The sequence below is a fragment of the Urocitellus parryii genome, chromosome 11 (genome assembly GCF_045843805.1).
Source record: "Urocitellus parryii isolate mUroPar1 chromosome 11, mUroPar1.hap1, whole genome shotgun sequence".
In the NCBI taxonomy this organism is placed as follows: domain Eukaryota; kingdom Metazoa; phylum Chordata; class Mammalia; order Rodentia; family Sciuridae; genus Urocitellus; species Urocitellus parryii.
Window position 1 is genome coordinate 45,077,607 of NC_135541.1, and position 22,582 is coordinate 45,100,188.

At 33.3% G+C, this 22,582-nt stretch overlaps 1 protein-coding gene across 1 annotated transcript in view; it reads right to left on the reverse strand.

Moving 5' to 3' along the window:
* Positions 1-22,582, reverse strand: part of Dock7 (dedicator of cytokinesis 7) — a 190,562-nt gene that overhangs the window by 81,564 nt on the left and 86,416 nt on the right. The window contains exons 17-21 of the mRNA XM_026408729.2: positions 19,171-19,309; positions 18,192-18,293; positions 7,234-7,320; positions 2,620-2,851; positions 44-208 (exon numbers count right to left, since the gene is read on the reverse strand). Of these exons, the coding sequence (XP_026264514.1) occupies positions 44-208; positions 2,620-2,851; positions 7,234-7,320; positions 18,192-18,293; positions 19,171-19,309 (725 nt within the window). The remainder of the gene's footprint in view (positions 1-43; positions 209-2,619; positions 2,852-7,233; positions 7,321-18,191; positions 18,294-19,170; positions 19,310-22,582) is intronic.

Here is a 22,582-nt window from a genome sequence, read left to right on the forward strand (position 1 = left end):
TTAATTTATGAAAGACAGTTTCACAGTAAAAACAATAAAATACCTGGTGATGGTGAATTAGGGTAAGAATTTGGAAGGCGAAAAACATAATAGATATATGATGCAAGAAGGCTATTTCTACCATGCTGATCATGATTTCCTTCCAAGTTTTTGTGAAGTCGATTTATAATTGATGCCATGGCTTCAAAAGATGCTTGACCTAGATTAACTTTTAAAAAGGAAGAAAATAAACTTTTAGAATCTAAGTTCCATGAAAACCAAGATTTTATTATCACTATAGGATTTAAGAAACATGATTACACACAGCGAGTATATAAAGATAATATTTGATACTAATTTTAGTGATGGATTAGCTGAACCAAAAAGATTTTTGCAAACAAAATGAGAAAAAAATTATTTTACAAATTTAATATGAAACTGTATGGGCTTGATTGGTCAAAAACCAAAACATTACCCAACAGGTATCTGTTATTTCATAAAACAATACAAAGTACATGATTAAAAAAAAAACTATCTTATATATCCCCTTGAGAAGCAATTTTTCATTTTAAAGATGACTCTGAAAGTCTAAACTGCATACAATAAGCACATATTACTTTTGTTTATAAAATTAACAATATCAAGAAAAATGATTAAAACTATTAAAAATATGAAAAGAGAATAGCTGAATAAACAACAGTTGAAATTAGTGCATTTTTATAAAATAATTAGAAGGGAAAAGGGAGCTAGAAAAGCAGATTGACTGTATAGCATTTTCAATGCCTGGATAAGCACTACCTATTCAGTCATTCAAGTCAGTATATCACAAGAAATTTGCGAAAGTGGAGAAATTCTGATAGCACACTGAACATGTAAACCAAATAGTCATTTGGAGCAATGAGCCTCAGATATTGTAATGTATTTAATTAAGACAGTAAATTATGAATAGATAATGAGGCCCAATTAAGCTTTCTAAAAGCAGAATAATCAAACTAAATGGTTATTTAGTAATATTACTCTCTATATACTGAACTAGAAGGGAAAGAGACCAGAAACAGAAACCTGAATGGGGTTTAGTAATTCTACCTGTTCCTAGTTAATTCCTCTCCCTGTTTGTTTTCTCATAGTAACTATTTCAAAGAATCCTCAAACTTCAGGTCTACCTTATGTCCTTCTTAGCAAATCTTGCCTTTAATCTCACAGAAGAAATATATAAAGCATGAAATTCCTCAAGTTTTTCAACAAATTTATCAAAAATGGAAACTACTTATATCTTCTCTCCAAAGGAAACAGTGCCCCTTCCCTATATGAATGATATTATGAACTTTTACTCTTACCTCACACACTTGCTTTATTAACTAAATCTTTTCTTATTTCAAATCTTATATTTTTCTCAAATATATCCATTCTTACACCCTAATATGCTCAAATATCTCCATTCTTATTCCCTAAATCAATCCTGCTTTCTCTTCTAAACTTCTTAAATTATTTCTACCTTCAATTAGACTAAATTGTTTTTGTAAATTTTACCAATGGACACTCTCAAATATTCCAGATAAGAGTTGAGGCACTCAAGAGCCTGTTGCTTGAGATATGCCACACCAGCTGAGCGACCTTAGGTAAAAAATTTAAACATTATGTTCATCACTTTATTTACTCATGAAATGATGGTAATAATAGCACCTACTACATAGGGTTGTTGTGAGGATTTCATACAGTAACATAAATGAAGCACATAGCACTATTCCTGGAACATAGTAAGTGCTATCCAAGTGTTTGCTATTATTGTTATTACTATATTTTAATTTATACAATCTACAACAAAGAACAATGCTGGCCTGTTTTTTCTTAAAAGCTTTTCCTATAACTTTTGTAACAGGATCTTTCTAATCCCTTTACTGAACCTTTCTTCATCTTTTTTGTTCAGCAGGAGTTGTTTGTTTTGTTTTGCAATCAAGAGACTGATCCCAGAACCTAATGCTATTAGGCAAATGCTTTACCACTGAGCCTCATCCCCAGCCCAACCCAATCTAATAAGTTAGTTCAAGTTCAACTTCTTTATAGGACTTGGGTAAAAACTGGGCAAAAGGAGAGGAGTAAAACTTGGCAAGAGTGAGGATAAGAAACATTGCTCCTTCTAGAACAACACAGAAGAAAATGAAAACAGTGATTTTGAACAAAGGAAGGAAAGAAGACCCATATTCAATGGAGGACACCAGATGAATGAAAATGCAGATGTGGTAGATTATATGACCTGTAAAATGTAACAGGCTTTCTCCATTTGTCTGTTTTCTTAACTAGTCTGTGAGATCTTCAAGTTAGGAATCATGCCTTGGACAGTGACTATCAGTATCAGATATGCAGTAAATAAGTAATTGATGAATGCATAAATTAATGAGTTTTCATAATTTGAAACTTATTTTCCATAATAAGTCTTATGGCACATTTTATTTTTAAAAAGTAGTTATTACTTTCTGATGACATAAATAAACAACCTCCCCCAATAAAACAAGCCTTATGATCATCAAACAGGAAGCAAGGCTTCTCTTTTTTTAAAACAAAGTTAGAAATTTCAAATTTATAAATTTCATGTTTCATCTCCAAGTTAAAAATTAATTAATTAATTAATTAATTAATTACCTATTTGGCCAGCAATGACAGGAGGTCTGACAACTAAAAGTATCAGTTTATCAAGCAGAAGATGAAGAAATCGGACCACTGGTTCCAACTGTGATGAATTCAGCGCTGAAATACTGCTCTTCAATTCATTTTCTAAGTTATTTTCCATGATTCGCATGTCCCCAATTCTGACTGGGAACATATGTTCATCCAGAGCATTAACCAGAGCAAAAAATTTGTCGAGATAAGGATCCTAAAACAAAAAATAAACAAAAGCACTAAACAATTATAACTATAAAACTTCCCAATCCTAAAGGGCTATGGACCACTTATCTCTCATATTAACTGCTAATACATACACATATATACACACACACACACACACATACACACGTGTGTGTGTATGTATGTATATATATATACGTTTACCTAAACAGTTTTTCCAATTGAAAAACATCTATTCTAATTATTGTAGGACAGCTGCCTCCAATATTACTGGTTACTCAAGAAATTTATTAATACTAATGAAGGCTTTCCTCTTTCGGTTTGGAGCTCAATTACTGTGGCAGGTATCTTACTAATCTACGTGGGCCCATTATTAATGTATTGTCTCTCAGCGCCAAATCCACACCTTTGTCATACTGCATACTACTGGAGCCAGTTTCTTCAAACTATACTTCTCTTTTGTTAGCTGCTTATGGTCAGGCTCAGACAGTAGAGAGTACAGGAGGCAGTCTGGAGGCTTGAGGAATATAAACAGACTTTCATTCCTCTTAGTTGTTTTACAGGTGATGGCTAGGAGATGTGAATGCTGCAGCTCAGAGGTGAGAGACATGGGAAGAAGTGGTCACCACAGTAGTGGTGGTTCTCATATTTCCATAGTAGGGATTCTCCACCAAGTTTCACTGCATAGCAAGAGATGTGTTCTTATAACCATAGCATCCCCTCCTCAGAAGTCTGTCAGCCTCAGGATCCTTTCCAGGTGTCTAAGTCCTTCCTTGATGCTTTCTGTTACTGTTATCTCTGTTATCCTCATATAATTATCTTTTACCCCCATTTAGTTAGCAAATCATCTTTAACCTAGTCAATAATTATTTGCCTTAAATTTCCCACATTCAAATTATTGATGGATCTGTCTCCCAACTAAATCCTGACTGGTATTATTAAACCTATGTCTACATTGCCAACAGAACCAGTCTTATTTAAAGCAGTAGAAGCTTATTCTCCCAGGTTTCTTTATACCTAGAAATAACCATGTGCTGATCAATGAGGTGTGAGCAAGTCTACTGAACTAGGGGAAGATTTACACTTACTTCACAATGAAATCAAACTTCAAGAAAAGGTAGCAATGCTGCTCAGCTTCACATTTAAAATTCTAATATAGTTCTACATGTATGTATTTAAATGAATAAAAAAAAAATCAATTGAGTTCTAACTATATATTCAGTATATTTCAAAGAATTATAAAAAAAATTTATAAAACATCCTAAGAAAGAGTTGTCTTCAGTCAATCTTTTTAAAAGGCTATAATATTTGATCAATTTGTTTTATTTTTTATCAATTTTTATATCATTGCAATATATTTCAAAAAGTTACAAGTAAAATATAAATATCATTAAAAAATCTTTATTACTTTCAATTGATCCTTTAAAAAGGTTATAATAGGGATTGTGGCTCAGTTGTAGAGTGCTTGCCTAGCTAGCACATGTGAGGCAGTGGGTTTGATCCTCAGCACCACATAAAACTAACTAAATAAAATAAAGGTATTGTGCCCATATACAACTAAAAAATTTATTTTAAAATGGTTATAATAATTGCTCTATTTGTTTTATGTAGTTTTCAAATTAATAAAATTCTTAATATTAATCTTCAGGACTGTGGGTGCCAGGATGCTTGCTAAACAGTAGACAATTGCACTTTATTTTTCCCCTACATTCTATAGATTCTGAACTAGTTACATAATACATTTTGCCCTAAATTCTTTTCTGTCACATAAGGACAACACATAATCTGTATCCAGAGAAACAAACTTAGGAGTAACCATGTACTGACAACTCTAAAAAAAAAACTAAAAACAATTATAGAAATGGCAGAAAAATCAGCATGAAAAAGAGAGTACTTGTATATTTAGGAAGACATAATGTGATATTAAGAATTCTCCTATAAAAGTAAAGAATACGTTCAACAGTATACTATCTGGTCAATCTTTTCTCCAACCAAGGAACAAGATATATGGGAAGCATAGGACACATCCACTAACATCAGAAAAGGAAAAATTCCATTGGAGTTACTCTGTTATGGGTCTTACTTGTGTGCTGCTAAACAAAACCTAGAAATTACCAATTTTTTTTTCTAAATAGCATAGAGGTGCCATGTCTTTTTATTTTCCCCTACCTCAATGTGCAGAAAAGAGTTAAAATAGCAGGCTTAAGACTGCTATCCTAGAAAGGCCTGCTTACATGGTTGATCTTCATTGGGTATTTGTGAACTTGGATTTCAGGCTGGTTTCCACTGCTAGGGAATAGCTCACATGCCTAAACTAAGTAAATAGTATGCTTTATGGTAAACACCTGCCTTCCTTTGGGGAGTCTAGAATTTTAATATGTTTTAGGCAGACGGCCTATAACACTGGCCCCCAGAAACAACCCTATAAGCCTCTACTGTACCTCCTTGGCAGACAGCATTTTACATATGTTCTTTCAACTTGTTCTATGTGACTTCATCAGATAAGGACTAACTTGGGCCTTATTTCCTGAGGATTCCTCCCAGGTAGTTTTTCCCTTCGTTGACTATGTCCATCCTTTCTTTAAAATAAATCAGTTATGAGTATTACTATATGACTTACCCTGCAAGTCCTCCTAGCAAATCACTGAACCTAAGGTGGTTTGGGGAAGCCCTCTAAACATCCCTTGCCTTTATAGGTTGGCAAACCCCTGAATTCTATTTTAAACACTCACCTCTTCTCACTCTACCTTTTCTCCCTAGAAAATCACATTCACCAATTTAATTTCACCTATCACATTTGTTCTATCACCTTCAACCCCAAACTCCCAAATAATTACAACTACCTTTAGGACATTTCCATCTGAAGTGCACAGATACTTCAAACTAACAAGTTCAAAAGTAAACTCATATTAGCTCTATAACTGCTCTCCTTTCTTTTTTAAAATTTTTTTGTTCTTTTTAAATATCCATGACAGTATATTTTGACATACTATACATACACGGAGTATAATTTATTCTAATTAGGATCCCATTCTTGTGGCAGTACATGATGTGGAGTCTCAATTGCTTACTTTTCATATGCTCTACTTTTATATGCTCCAAGTTTACTCTGCTTGTACTTTCTGTTAGGTTAGAAATTACTATCTACCTAGACTCTAAACTCTATGATATTTAAGGTTCTTCCTAATATGTTATCAACCTGGGCTTCTATATTCATCTATTATGATTTCCTATGCACTTTAAATTGCATTTATACCAGATTACTTGCTGGTCCTTAAACATAGACTACTTACTATCACTTTGCACTTGTTATCTGCTCACCTGAGTTGCCACTCTCCTTTTCTCAGTATGGTAAATTCTACTTACCAATGCAACATCTCAGTCCTTAGCAGAACAGACAATTTTGTCTTCCTACTTGAAAGGATTTAGTCAAATTATCCATACCATTAGTACCACAATACTAATTTCCATAGTATTAATTTTATTATAATATTTTCCCATTTCCCCTATTTCTTAAATAAAAAAACTCTTTTTTTGAGGGAGAGGGTATCTCAGCGGCCACTGAGCCACATCCCACATTTTATTTAGAGACAAAGTCTCACTGAGTTGCTTAGCACCTCACTTTTTCTGAGGCTGCTTTGAACTTGCAATCCTCTTGTCTCAGCCTCTTGAGCCACTGTGCCTGGCTAAATGGAAACCTCTTGACAGGTAATATAGCTGACCTCATGGAGCTTACTTGCCATATATGGAGGAAACACAATAAATATGTGTGTGGGAGGGGATACACGAGAGAATTCAAGAGCGTGAAAATGCCAGAGACACATACATACATGTACTCAGTAGAAAACACATGTTCAGCTGACACAGAGTGATGGGCTTGCTATGTCTAAATGAGTTGACAAAGAATGTAGTCTTTTTGAAGTAAAAAAAAAAAAAAAAAAAAAAAAAAAACCTCTGAGAAGTCAAATGAATATTAGGAAGAAAAGCATTCTAGTCAAAGATTAAGGTATAAAATCTTAAGAGAAGAAGTTGGTGTGTTCCAGAAAGTGTAGATTTGGAGTAAATGACTTTTAAAAACTACTTCCATTTGAAATAATTAACCTATGAAAAATAAAGTAAGTTGGACGATAGTTTTTCAACTCTAAAACTCTATCATTTACCAGAAATTTAGAAAAAAGACACTAAATTGTTCAAAATAAAGTCAATGACAATTGTTAAGCAAAATGTTTGCTTTTATTAACAGTCAATGACTTTCTGCTTATTCCTTTAAAAAACAAAACAACTTCTAAATATTTTTAACTGACATACATTCCTATAACTCTGATGGCAGATAACAAAACTGACATAGTTTGAGATAATTCTTAATTAGTTGAATAAAAGTTAACCAAATAGTTATTAAAATTCACTTACTTGTGTGTGGATAGATGAAACAGCAACAACTTCAACATTAAACACACCTTTGTGATTATCTACCCATTTCATGCCAGGTAGAGGAACCTGAAAGATCATATCACAGATGCTTTAAAAGTAGGTTATCAGTTCAGTAAACAAACAAAAAAATTAGAACAATTCAATTAGAAAAAAGTACTGTGGAAATATATTTTAATCACTGTAAATCAATTAAATACTTAAATTTCATTATTACAAAATTAGTAATTTTACAAAAAATTAAAGGGCTCAGGAGCAAAAACAGAAATGCCCCAAATTTCTACCTTTCCAGAGATACCCCTTAATATCATTCCAAGTCTTCATCTTTACACATAAATCTTTCATAGTTAATATCAAACATTATTATTTTAAAAACTATTTCTCACATACTATTCATTATGAATCTAACTTACACCAATAAATTCACATATACGATATAATTTTAATGGCTTATAGCATTCCCTTTTATTTTCAGTATTCCTATCGTGTTTTCAATGGGCTTTAAAACATTCACAAGCAAAGGAACTCTTGTCCTAAGGATTATAGGGTTTTTTTCCTGATGTATTGCTAGTAGTATCAAAATTATTTCATAAAAATCATTTTTAAAAGCAAATAAATATATTCTCTCAATTCCTCCTGCTAAGTGCTGCTAAAACTCCTGGAACATGGTATATAAAATCAATGGAAAGACTGAAAAGTGCAGATGAGAATGAAGATGAACTGGAGACCTAAGGATACAAGAAACTATAAGGCAGTATTTCGTCGGTTTTATTTTTGCCTTACATATCCAGAACTGGGTGCTAGAGAGAATGGCAATCCAGAAGTGCCAAAAGACACAGACAAGCAATGCCCCAAGAAAAACATTTTCTTTATAGCTAAAGCCAGCAATACTCCAGACAATCTTAAGGGAACAAATCTTGGTCCACTCTCATTTCCCTGGACTGAGGGAAGGGCCCAGGCTAAAAGTTAGCTATAATGAGGTACCCAAACCAACCACACTTAGGTGGTATTTAGAAGACACAGATGGGAGCCCATTCCCTTCTGATGATAACAATTCGCCAATTAACCCTGGTATCAGTGGAGACAAGCAGAGAACAGTAATAAGGCACCCCGCCACACACACCCCCCAAAAGGGAGTTGTCAGTAGAGGCCTAGCAAGGAGGTTGCAATCCCATCTCCACCTCACATTGATGCCCCCAACCAACAAACCCCAGGGAGTGAAAGCAGACACTTTGGGAAATTTGGACTTCATCTATCCTGGTACTAGTGCCTCCCTTTCCTGCTATTAAGACAAAATATTTAAACAAAATTTAGAGTCTCATAATACCCAAAATATCCATGATATAACTGAAAATTATGCATCATACCAAGGCTAGGAAAATCTTGACCTAAATGTGAAAAGACAATCATCAGACACTGATAATAAGATAATATAGATGTTGAATAGATCTGGCAAGAATTTAAAAGTAGCTACCATTAAAAAAAAATGATTCAATAAGCAATTACAAATAACCTTGAAATGAATGAAAAAAAAACATGAACAGCAAAAAAGAGGGATTTCTTTCTCATGGTTTTTCTTTTTATATGTATAAAGAAAACCAAATGAAGTCAGTTTCCCATTACAAATTCTATCACTAAGTAAGATATTCAATCTCTCTACTGAAGCCAATTACAAAGTGAAACATTTGTGAAAAACAAAGATGCTAGAACAAGTTGAAACCTCTCAAAGCAAGAAACAATATTAGCTCTTTCAACCCAAAACACTTGTTTTCAGCTTTAAAAAACAAGACATAAGTAAAATGTACATATATACTTCTTTAAAAACAATTTGCAAAGTCTGGTCAAGGAATCAGCAGCATAAATGTCATCTGGGCACACTATTAGGAATGTAAATACTCAAGTTCCAACCAATACCTACTACATCAGAAACTGGGGGTAAGGTTCACAACTAGAGTTACAACAAACCTTCTGGGTAAATCTGACACAAGCTAAAAATAAAACTGCTACCTTGAATTACTGTAACGAGCAGTAGCAATAGCAATGACATAATAGTAGCAAAACATCTAAAGTGCTTTCCATTTAACTGTCACCATTCTAAATGTTCTCCATCATTCACTTATCAATATAATTCATTATTATAGGTATTAATTATTCTTCTTATTTTTACAGAAGATAAAGATTCGATACAAAGACTGCCTTAACAAATACCATAACAAATTACCATTGATTGGGTGACTCAAACAACAGAAATGTATTTTCTCATAGTTCAGAAGACTGGACATCCAAGATCAGATGTCAGCACGATCAGTTTCTGGTGAGAGATCTTTCATGGGTTGCAGGTAGCCACTTTGTTGTTTATGTCCTCACACTGGTGCCAGCAGATATCAGGGAAGATGTCAAGTTCTCTATATCTCTTCTAACTAGACTACTAATCTTATCAGGGGCCCTACCCTTATGACATCACCTGAACCTAATTATCTCCCAAAGGCTCCATCTCCAATACTATCACATTGGGGGGTTAAATCTTTACCACATGAATTCTGCGGGGACAAAACTCAGTACATAGCACTCTGTCCTGGTCCTCTCCAAATTATCCTCTGGAATACGAATACGAGATAGATTCATTATTTCCAACAACCTTGGACATTTACCTCATTCCAGCAACAAGCCTAAAGTTTAAAGTTTAAAGTCTCATCTAAATATCATATAAGTCAAATATGGGTGAAAATGGAAATACAATTCATCCTAAGGCAAAATTCCTCTCTAGCTATGAACCTGTGAAACCAGACAAGTCAGGAGTTTCCAAAATACAATGGTAGGACAAGTATGGATAGGCATTACTATTTCAAATGAAAGAAACAGGAAAGGAGGAAGGAGTGACATGTCCCAAGCAAATCTAAAACCTAACAATGCTCCCAAGGCTCAAGAATAATATTCTGTATTGCTGTTGTTTTAAAGAAATATTATTGTGTATGTTTAAGGTATACAACATATTATGGGATACATAAACATAATAAAATGGCTGCTGTAGTAAAGCAGATTAATATTCATCAACTTACCATTTTTTTGTTTTGTTTTGCTACAACTTACTCATTTATCAAGAATCTCAAATTTAGTATGGCTTTATCTTTCTTAATTATAGTCCTCATGAAGTGAGATGAATAATAATTTTTATTCTGACCTGGCTTATTTCTTTTAGCATAATGTCCTTCAGACTCATCCATATTGTAGCAAATGGCAGGACCTCCTTTTTAAGGTTGAATAGTATTACATTGAATATATACAACAATATTTTTACCCATTCATCCACTGATGGACACTTAGGGTTTTTTTCCATATTTTGGCCATTATAAATAATGTTGCAATGAACACAGGAGTGCAGATCTTTACAAGATAGTAAATTCATTTCCTTGTACATATGCCCAGAAGAGGGACTGGTGAGTCATGGCAGTTCCAACTTTTAGTTTCTTTAGGAACCACCATATTGTTGTCTGCAAGGGCTGTACTAATCTTTATTTCCACCAAGAGTGTACAAAAGTACCTTTGCCTCTTCAACTCTGCCAACATTTATTATATTTAGTCTTTTTGAAAGTATCAATCCTAATGGATAAGAGCAGTACAGACTTGCATTTCCCAAACAATTAATGATGTTAAGCCTATTTTCATATTCCTGATGGTGATTTTTTTTATTTGAAAAATATCTACTAAATCCTTTTCCCAGTTTTTAATAAGGTTATTTTTCTAATATAAAGTTGTATGAGTTCTTTAAAAATTTTACGTATTAACACCTAATAGATGATTTACAATTATAATCAAATATATATGAGTTACAATTATTTTCTCCCAAGCCTTAGGTTGCCACTTCATTTTTGTTTTGTCATTTCACTTAGTTGACTGTTTTGTTTGCTATGTAGAAGCTTTTCAGTTCAATATAATCTCATTTTAATTTAAAATTTTTTTATTATTTATTTTTATTTTTACTTTTATAGCTTGAGATTTTGTTTATTGATATCCAAAATACTGCCATGGTAAATGCCAAGAAACTTTTCACCCATGCTTCTCTTCCAGTAATTTTAAGATTTCAGATCTTACATTTTGGTCTTTATTCATTTGGAATTGAGTTGCAGGTATGCTATAAGATAAAGTTCCAATTTCCTTCTTTTGCATGTGGAAATACAGTTTTTCCAGTATCATTATTGAAGAGACTATCCTTTCCCCATGTGTCTTCCTGGTTTCCTTGTAAAAAATTCATATACTATATATTTGGGTTTATTTCTGGTATCTCTAAAGAGTATTCTTTGGATTGATGATCTGCTCTCAAGGTTCATTGGGACAGCAGCATCACTTCTTTTGCTCCAGGATGGATCCATTCCTGGCACAGCCAGCAGGGAAACTGGTCCCCAACACTTTGCCCTAAGCTTTAGGCAGAGGCTGTTGGATTACTGAAACCAGGGCAGTGACACTGGTAATCTCTGAGGCACTATTGGGATCACTTTCCTCTTCTTTTTTTAATTTTTTCTTTTTTTAATTTTAATTTGTTATATGTGACAACAGAATGCATTAAAATTCATATTACACATACAGATCACAATTTTTCATATCTCTGATTGTACACAAAATAGTCATATCCTTCATGTCTTCATACGTGTACTTAGGGTAATGATGACCATCACATTCCACTGTCTTTCTTACCCTTGTGCCCCCTTCCTTCCACTCCCTCCTATTTCCCCTTTGCCCTATCTAGAGTTCATTTAATCTTCCCATCACCCCCACCCCAACAACATATTATGAATCAGCATCCTTAAATCAAAGAAATCATTCAGCATTTGGTTTTTTGGGGATTGGCTAATTTCACTTGGCATTATATTTTTCAGCTCCATCCATTTACCTGTAAATGCCATGATTTTATTCTCTTAAAATGCTGAATAATGTTCCATTGTGTATATATACCACATTTTCTTTATCCATTCATCTATTAAAGGGCATCCTGGTTGGTTCCACAGTTTAGCTATTGTAAATTGTGCTGCTATAAACATTATTTGGCTGTGTCCCTGTAGTATGCTATTTTTAGGTCCTTTGGGTATAGACTGAGGAGTGGGATAGCTGTCAAATGGTGGTTCCATTCCAAGTTTTCCAAGGAATCTCCATACTGCTTTTCATATTGGCTGCACCAATTTGCAGCTCCACTAGTAATGTCTGAGTATGCCTTTTTCCCCTCATCCTCACCAACACTTATTGTTGTTTATATTCTTAATAGCTGCCATTCTGACTGGAGTGAGATGAAATCTTAGTTTTGACTTGCATTTCTCTAATTGCTAGAGATGTTGAACATTTTTTCATTTATTTGTTGATTGATTGTATATCTTCTTCTGCGAAGTGTCTGTTCAGTTCCTTAGCCCATTTACTGATTGGGTTATTTGTTTTTTTGGTGCTTAGCTTTTTGAGTTCTTTATATACCCTAGAGATTAGTGGCCTACCTGACGTGTATGTGGTAAGAATTTGTTCCCAATTAGTAGGCTCTTTATTCACCTCATTGATTGTTTCTTTTGCTGAAAGAAGCTTTTTAATTTGAATCCATCCCATTTATTGATTCTTAATTTTTGTGCTACAGGAGTCTTATTAAGGAAGTTGAGGCCTAATCTGACATCATGGAGATTTAGGCCTACTTTTTCTTCTAATAGATGTAGTGTCTCTGGTTTAATTCCTAGGTCCTTGGTCCATTTTGAGTTGAGTTTTATGCATTGTGAGAGATAGGGGTTTAATTTCATTTTATTGCATATGGATTTCCAATTTTCGCAGCTCCATTTGTTGAAGAGGTTATCTTTTCTCCAATGTATGTTTTTGGCGCCTTTGTAAAATATAAGATAACCATAGTTATGTGGGTTTGTCTCTGTGTACTCTATCTGAACCACTATTTTGGTGCCAATAGCATGTTGTTTTTGTTAGGTCTAGTATAGTAATGCCATCTACTTCACTCTTCTTGCTAAGGATTGCTTTAGCTATTCTGGGTCTCTTATTTTTCCAGATGAATTTCATGACTACCTTTTCTATTTCTATCTAGAATGTCATTGGGATTTTGATTGTAATTTCATTAACTCTGTATAGTGCTTTTGATAGTATGGTCATTTTTACAATATTAATTCTTTTTAAGCACAAGAGAGATATTTCCATCTTCTAATTTCTTTCTTTATCGTTCTGTAGTTTTTGTTATAGAGTTCTTTCACTAAGTTGATACCCAAGGGTTTTTTTGTGTGTTTTTTTGGATGCTATTATAAATGGTATAGTTTTCCATGTTTCCATTTTAGAGGATTTGTCACTGATACACAGAAATGCCTTTAATTTATGGGTGTTGATTTTTGTATCCTGTTACTTTGCTGAATTCATTTACTAGTTCTAGAAGTTTTCTGGTGGAATTTTTTGGGTTTTCTAGGTATAGAATCATATCGTTGGCAAATAGCGCCAATTTGAGTTCTTCTTTCCCTATCGGTATCCCTTTAATTTCTCTCAACTGTCTAATTGCTCTAGCCAGTGTTTCAAGAACTATGTTAAATAGAAGTGGTGAAAGAGGGCATCCCTGTCTTGTTCCAGTTTTTAAAGCAAATGCTTTCAATTTTTTTATAATGAAAATGTGCAGCATACAGAATAAGAACATAATCTTAAAAGCCGCGAGAGAGAGGAATCAGATCACATATAGAGGGAGATCAATTTGTATCTCAGCAGATTTTCAACCCAGACCCTCAAAGCCAGGAGATCATGGAACAACATATACCAAGCTCTGAAAGAAAATGGATGCCAAGAATTTTATTCTAGCAAAATTAAGCTTTAGGTTTGATTATGAAATAAAAACCTTCCATGATAAACAACGAAAGTTACTAGAATTTACAACTAGAAAGGCTGCAGTACGGAACACCCTTGGCAAAATATTCCACTTTCCTCTTCTTGAAGAACAGTACATTCACAAGCAAATAGTTTTATTTCCTCTCCTGTCAAACCCAGGAAGGCCAAGAGTCTTCCTTCATTTCATCCAACATCATATTCTTTAGTTCAAACTGGCAGTGTATCTGCTTATATTATCCCATAAACTCTTTATCACATGATAAAGAGCCTTGGTATTATCATCAAAACATGCTTTCTCAATTTTAATAAAACAAATAGGCTAAGATTTTTATAAATTTGCCTTTGGGTTTAACAATTCCTTTTCCAATTAATTTCTCTGCTTTCACATTTTCTCCAGTCTGGAGGAATCATGCTGCTCCTTCAACATCACTTTCCTTTAGAAAGCTCTTCAGCCAAATATCCAGTTTCATCATATGCAAGTTTTATGTTTCATAAAACAAGAGAACATAGTTCAGCTAAGTTCTATCCTACCTTACAACAAGGATTATCTTTTCTCTATTTCCTAATAACATGTTCCTCATTTACATTGAGATCTTATCAGAATTAATTTTAGAAACTAACCTTGCATTTGCAAATCAACTAAGTAAAAACAAATCTAAAAATTCCACAAAAGCATATTTTCTTTTGAAAAATTTCCTTTGAAATATACTATATCTGATAAAAGACCACATTTTTATGCAACCAAGCCATATCAAAAAGCCTTCACTAGACCTTAGAAGATGGAAAACCTCCCATGTTCTTGGATAGGCAGAAATTATACTGTCAAAATGGCCATACTACAAAAAGCTCTTCACAGAATGTCACATAAAGCAGTTATGAAACTCATTTGGAAAAATAAAAGACTCACAATAGCCAAAGCAATTCTTAGCAAGAAAAGCGAAGCAGTAGGCATCATAATACTAGACCTCAAATTATCCTACAGAGCTATGGTAACAAAAGAAGCATGGTACTGGCACCAAGACAGGCATGAAGACCTACAGAAGACACAGAGACAAACCCACATAAATACAGTTATCTGCTACTAGACAAAGGTTTCAAAAACATACATTGGAGAAAAGAGAGCCTCTTAACAAATAGTTCTGGGGAAATTGGAAATCCATATGTACTAGAATGAAAATTAACTCTATCTCTCAACCTGCACAACAATCAACTCAAAGTGGATCAAAGACTTGGGAATTAGACTAGAAACTCTGTAACTACTAGAATAAAATGCAGGCCCAACACTCCAACATGTCAGCTCAGGAACTGACTTCTAAAGACTCCTTTAGAAGTGCAAGAAGTAAAATGAAAAAAATCAGTCATCAAACTAAAAAGCTTCTCCACAACAAAGGAAACAAGAGCATGAAGAGAGAGCCTACAGAATGGGAGACAATCTTTGCCACCTGCTCCCAGATAGGGTATTAATATGCAAGTTATACAAAGAACTCAAAAAACTGAACACCAAAAAACCCAAATAACCCAATCAATATATGGGCAAAGGAAATAAACAGATACTTCTCAAAAGAAGAAATATAAATGGTCACCAAATATATGAAAAAATGTTCAACATCTCTAGCAACTAGAGAAATGCAAATTAAAACTACTTTTGAGATTTCATTTCACTCAGGTCAGAATGGCAAGAATACAAGTAATAATAAATGTTAGTAAGGATGTGTGGGTTTACTCATACATTGTTGGTACGACTTCAAATTAGTGCAATCACTCTGAAAACCAGTGTGGAGATTCCTCAGAAAACTAGGAATGGAACCACCAAAAGACCCAGTTATCCCACTCCTCAGTACAAATTCAAAAGATTTAAAATTAGCACATTATAGTAACACAGCCACATCAATGTTTACAGCAGCACAATCCACAATAGCTAAGCTATGTAGCCAACCTAAGTGCCCTTCAACAAATGAATGAATACAGAAAATGTGGTATATATACACAATGGAGTATTAGCCATAAAGAAGAATGACTTTATGGCATTTGCCAGTAAATGGATGTAACTAGAGATTATCATACTAAGTGAAATTAGCCAGTCCCCAGAAGTGAAAGGTCGAATGTTTTCTGATATGAGAAAGCTAATTCAAAACAAAGGGAGCGGAATTTAAAAAAAAAAAAAAAAAAAGAATGTAAGATCAGTAGAGTAGACAAAGGGGAATGAAGACAAGGGAGTGAGAATGGGATAGGGAAAGGCAGTGGAGTGATTCTAACTTAACTTTCCTATGTATATACCACAGTGAATCTCATCATCATGTGCATCCACAAGAAACTAATCAAAAAAAATATATAAGTACATACCAGAAAGATCCATAGAGTAGGGGAAAGGGAACAGGGAGATGAAGGATGGGAGAGAAAGGAGAAGTACTGGGAACTGAATTAGAAAAAATTATATTCCATGTTTTTATAATTATGTCAAAATGAATCATATTGTCATGTATATCTATAAAGAGCCAATAATTTTTTTTAAAAAAGGAACTCCTCAAAGGATTGTGGTATACACACAAGTTTGAGAATCACTGTAATAAATGAATAATACCATTCTTTAAAAAAAAAAAGGCTCCACTAAAGAAATTTCAAATGTGAAGTCAATGACAAATGATATGAGGAGAAATTTTAAAAGAAGAGGTGAAGTAGTAGAGTTTGCTATTTAAGACAGAATAATCATGGATGACTTCTCTGGAGACAAGACATTTAAATGGTTGTCTGAATGAAATGACAAGTAGGCCTTGTGACAGAACACTGTAAACACAGGGAACTGCAATGGCCTAAGATGGGAATGAACTTTGTGTGTCTGAGGAACAAACAGCAAAGGCTGGGTGATATGTGGTGAGGGCTGAGTGAGTGACAGAGAATGTTGAAAACAGAGGTCAGAGCAATAGTTGTATTGCTTTTCTTTTTTAAATAAAAATTCAAATTGTTTATAAATGCATTTTTTTCTATTTTTCTTTCTGCCATACTGGGGACTGAACCTAGGATCTTTCACACACTAGACAAGTGCTCTACCACTAAGCTACATCTCTAGCCCTTTTAATTTTAAGACAGGGTCTTACTAAATTTTCTGAGATGCCCTCAAATTTGCAGTTCTCTGGTCTCCGCCTCCCACATAGCTGCAATTAAAGGTCTGAGCCACCATGCCATTTTTTAGTTGTATTTTGAAAACAAATGCCATCAGAAGAATATACAAAAGGCAGAGTTCATATTAATGTTTACAACCAGTTAGTCAATGTGATTTAGAGAAACTGGTAATCATCATGGAAAAGTTGTCTCACAAGCCACTTTGGTTTTTGAACAGTGAATGCTGATTCATAAGAGTTTCCCAGTGTTTTTATTTAAAGTCTTTTAAGTCAATAATGCCATTCATCAAAGCTGCTAATATTTCTTGTATTGTATGTTGACACCTACTTTATTTTCACTTACTTGATCCTCATTTTCAAAAAGATACTAAAAATTAATTCAAATCTGTTTTCTTTCCTCTAGTCTTTTAGTGAAATCTAAAACTCTATTGAAAGGAACATTCAGCTGTGTATGGTGTCGCACCTCTATAATCCCTGTTGCTTGGGAAGCTGGAGTAGGAGGCCCATGAGTTCAAAGCCAGCCTCAGCAATTTAGTGAGGCTCTAAGAAACTTGGTGAGATCCTGTCTCAGAAAAAAAGAAGTGAAAAAGAAAGAAAGAAAAGGCTAGGGATATAGTTCAGTGGTTAAGCACCCCTGGATTCAATCCCTGGTTCCAAGAAAAAAAAAAAAAAAAAAAAGCATTCATTTATTTATAGAAGCTTCTCATATTACAATACGAAAATCTTGCAAATTTATTTTTTCTTTGAATTTACATTTCATATATAATTTTGGCTTTAAAATGAATATACTTATTTTAATTTTAAAAAAGGATTAAAGCTTCTAAGTTTCATAAGAAGAATCTTCATGTAAGGGAAATAATATTACTTCCTTATCTATATACTTACAGATAGAAGAAATAGCAAGGTTTTATTTGGTGAAAACATTTTTATAATGAATAAGCCATTACATTCAATTTGAAGAATTACAATATGAGAGATACTGACCTCAGGAGATAGTACAGAATAAGCCTGTGGTGGTTTTTCTAGTGAGACTGGTAGGCAAAACTGGCCAGTCTTCAACCGTCCATTCTGAAGCATTGGTATCCACTTTTAAATGAAAAGTAAACAATTTAAATGTGTTTGTTATAAAAATAATTACTGTCCTAAGAACTTGGTATTAGCTAAATTTATCTCTTATTACCAAACATAAGGCAGTTTAATTATATAAGTAATAATTACATGTTTTCATAATTTCTCTAAAGGCAATAAATACAGTTATCTGCTACTACACAAATCTAATGACATTTTATCAAGGAGGATCCTCAAAACATTACTACTAACCATCCAATGTATAATATAGGGGGTTCTTATTTACCTAAGAAAAAGTTAATCCCTAAAAAAGGATATGAAGTGAATCAATTTTAAAACTGTGATAAGTTTCAAAGTGAATAATGAAAGATTAATCAGCCTATGAATGCTGATAACCAAACTAAAAGTATAAATGCAAATTTATTTTCTTACAATTCACAAAATTCATGTCACCAATGCAAGAAACAAAAATAATAAATCAAATGTTGGTTTCCTCTTCTGGGTGGAAACATGATTTTTCTGACAAAATTATATTATAGCACATGATCTGAGTTTTACCTTGGATTTCAAAGATTTCTGAAAATTATTCAAGAGTTTTAATTTCTTTTGTAAGAGTTTATTTTATTAATTTTACAATCAAACCATTCTCTCCTTATATTGCACTGTTGGGCAAACACTCAATGTTCAGGATCAACATCTATATGTTTATGCAAGTTAATCAATTTATTGACTCATTTATCGAACTAATGAGTATTATCTTGTTATGATGATTGTCTTACAAATGCAACTTATAACTGTATGGAATCAGGGAATATTCAAATAATTAGAAACATCAATTATTATCTTAAGTATCATAAGTATTTTAAGAGCTAAATATTTAATAAAAAGGACTTACTGTATATCCAACTGGGGTTTCAAGAGGAGTATTCTGTTTTTGTTGACAACTAACATGATAGAAAGTAAAAAGCAAGTGATGATGATCAGTTAAAGTAGCAGGAAGTTTAACCTTGACTTCTTCATGAAAATCAGGAGACCTTCATACAAAAGAATAAAAACAAAAATCAGTAATCAGTAATTTGCCCAAAATAATTACTGCATTTGTATATTTGAGCAATTTTTAAATTAATTTTATTATTCATGCTTTATTTTTCCTCTAATCCAAAATATTTTTCTTTATTTCCAAACTCCAAATGATCAAATTCTATTTCTAGATGAGAGAGCTATCACTATTTCTGAAATTTCTCATCCCATTTTTATTAGTGGGTGAGTAATCCTACTGCTCAAAAATTCATTAATTATTACCACCTTGATACCGAGATCTATATTGCATTGGAATCTGTATGTAAAAAGAGATTTACGTAGAGCTTTCTATGTTTATGAATCTATTCTGACACACAGAGAAAAAATAATATGAGCTTTATAAGTGTGTATTTTAAAACCATTCCATAGAAAAACATTTTTTCTTTTGTAGGAGTACCGTTTTATATTAAGACTAATTTGTATCATCTTAAAAGAAAGAAAGAAAGAAAGAAAGAAAGAAAGAAAGAAAGAAAGAGATATCTCTAAAGATACCCTAATATGAAGATAAACTCTCTGCGGAATGTCTTATCAATTATTCTACTGTTAACAAAATAAAAAATATTACCAAAACATGGACTAGAATTGACTTAAATAAAAACAACAGCAAGAACAAAAAGATAAAATCAGGGAATGTTCAAAAATTAAGTTTGTCCCACAGTTTAGAAGTGCTCCTACATACTACAAGAATACAATAAATATCATGTTTCATCAAACATGTTTCATTATATTTTGTCTCAACATCCACAGAGATGGGGCATTTTTAAAGGAAAGCATGATTGTTATTCATGATATCCATTTAAAAGGGATAGAACCTTAGCATCCCAACCTTCCATACTAAAATTTATATTTATGAAAATGCAACTAAACCATACATCTCCACCCATCTTTAAAATAAAGGCTGTCCCACCAATTACAGTTTTTTTCTCATAGGCTAATTAGTCAAACATCCTTCCCTCTCAAATAAGCCTCAAAAATATGTTAATAGGTATGGATTTGGCCACAAAAATACTAAGAGGATCTAGGCTTTAAATAATACTAATAAGAAAGAGCTGATGATGCTAGCCATGTGAGAACTTAATGACTTTGGGGGGGGGGGAAAGGCTATAAATCCTATTATTAATCTCACCAATTATCACTGAATTATGAAAAAGTTGAATTTATGAACAATGTCAGACGGTACTGCCATTTTAATTCCACTAATGCTGAGAGCAAAATAATAATAATAATAATAATAACAACAACAACAACAACAACCTAGACGAAACAGAAATTTTAAGAAATTACTACCTTCTTTACCAATATCTTTCCTAGAATTGAGTGTTATGGTTCATTTTTTCCTGAATTCACATTACATGAAGGCTTCTGTGAAAAATTAAGTTATCTACAAGAATTACTCATTCAATGGGTAGGTTTAATTTGTCTGACTTTAGGCTAACCACTGTTAGTTACTTCTGTGGTAGTCTTAAAGATAAATATAAACAATTACCCTCAAAAAGTGTTTAATTTAGTAGGAATATAAATAAGACCCAGATATCAATAGCTATGCTATAAAACAGAGGTTGGCAAACCGTGGTTCAAGGGCCAAATCCAGTCCCCTGCTTAGTTATATACAGCCTGCAAATTAAGAATGGTTTTTACGTTTTTAAATAGTTAAAAAAATCCAAAAAATAATATATTTCATGACACCTGAAAGTTATATGAAATTCAAATCCCAGTGTCCATAAATAAAGCTTTGCAACATAGTCACATTGATTTATTTGCAACTTTAGTGTCTATGGTTGCTTTTGTGCTACAGTGGCAGAGTTCAATGGGTGCAGGAGAGGGCTTATGGGCCCAGACCTAAAACATATACTATCTATGACCTGGGGATGCAGCTTAGTGGTAGAATACTTGCCCAGCATAAGTAAAGTCCTTTACCCAGTTCAATCTCCAGCACTGGGGAAAAAGAAAAGGAAGAAAGAAGAAAATGTTTGCCAACCCCTGGAATGCAGTATAGAGTATGCAGGGTTAAGCACTTTAAGAACAGAGAAGAACACATTACTTCAAGTGTGAGATCAGGGGATTATCTACCATTGAGGAGATGTTATTTGAGATAGGCAATACAGAATGAGTAGGAGTTCAATAAACACAAGGAATTGTCACCACAACAGAAAAGAAGATCCAAGAGAGGACCAGAAACAGGACAACACAAGACATCTGCTAAGGAAGCAGAAAGATCATCAAGACCAAGAGAGCATTGGCTATTAGGGAGTAAAAGAAGGAAGGCAAAGCTGTTTAAATTTTGAGCTGGACCAACTGGAAAAATGGTGGTACCATGAACAAAAATATAACATTAGAGATGGAATCAGGGACAGATACACAGCAACTAAAAAGGCAGCAGAGCACTTTTTGAAATGAATATTTCCAGTAGGTCAATAAAAATACTTTCATGCACCTCAGAAGGAGGGTTAATACTAAAAATAAAGAGGTGGAAACAATCCATATAAACATTAAATTAGAAGCATTTTCATTGAATGTAACTCTGAGAGAAACAAATGAAATTATTGAGGAAGAGAATATACAGAGAAAAAGAGTTAAGAACAAAGCCTTAGTGTTTTGTGTAGAGTGCCTATACATATGGGATAAAGAGTTATTATTACCAAAAAGAAAAAAGAAAAAGAATGTTTTAAAAAGTAGAAGAAAACTGGCAAATAGCCATAAAATAAAGGTGAGAAAGAAAAAAAAGTTGTAAGGAGAGCAAAGAAAACACATATTATACAACCGCACTAAAGAAAGATGTGTTGTTACTGTTTTCAATCAAGGAAACATATTTGAGAATAAGAGCCAAAGACAATAAAACAAACACTGATGATGCAAGAGAAGGAATAACTGATTGGAACTACTCTGGAAGAGGCTGGATGACCAGTGTTAGAGAACAGAGGTGGAACAATTCACATTGAGCAGGAAGTGAGCCATTACTACTTTTGAAATATAAGGAAAGGCAGAAGTGCATGGTAATAATTGGAGATGAAAAGTAGAGAAGTTATGAATCTCGAGTTGGATGGTTTTCATGAACATAATAAGAGGAACACAGAGAGTAAAGCAAAAAGAAAAGGAGGACCTAGAGGAAACTCCTGCAGCTACTCTTATGTGAGAGAGGTTAAAATAAAAAAACAAAAACAGTGACAATAAAATTATGAAAAAACAGTGATTCAAAAGAAGATAAAATAAATTAATATAGTTCTATC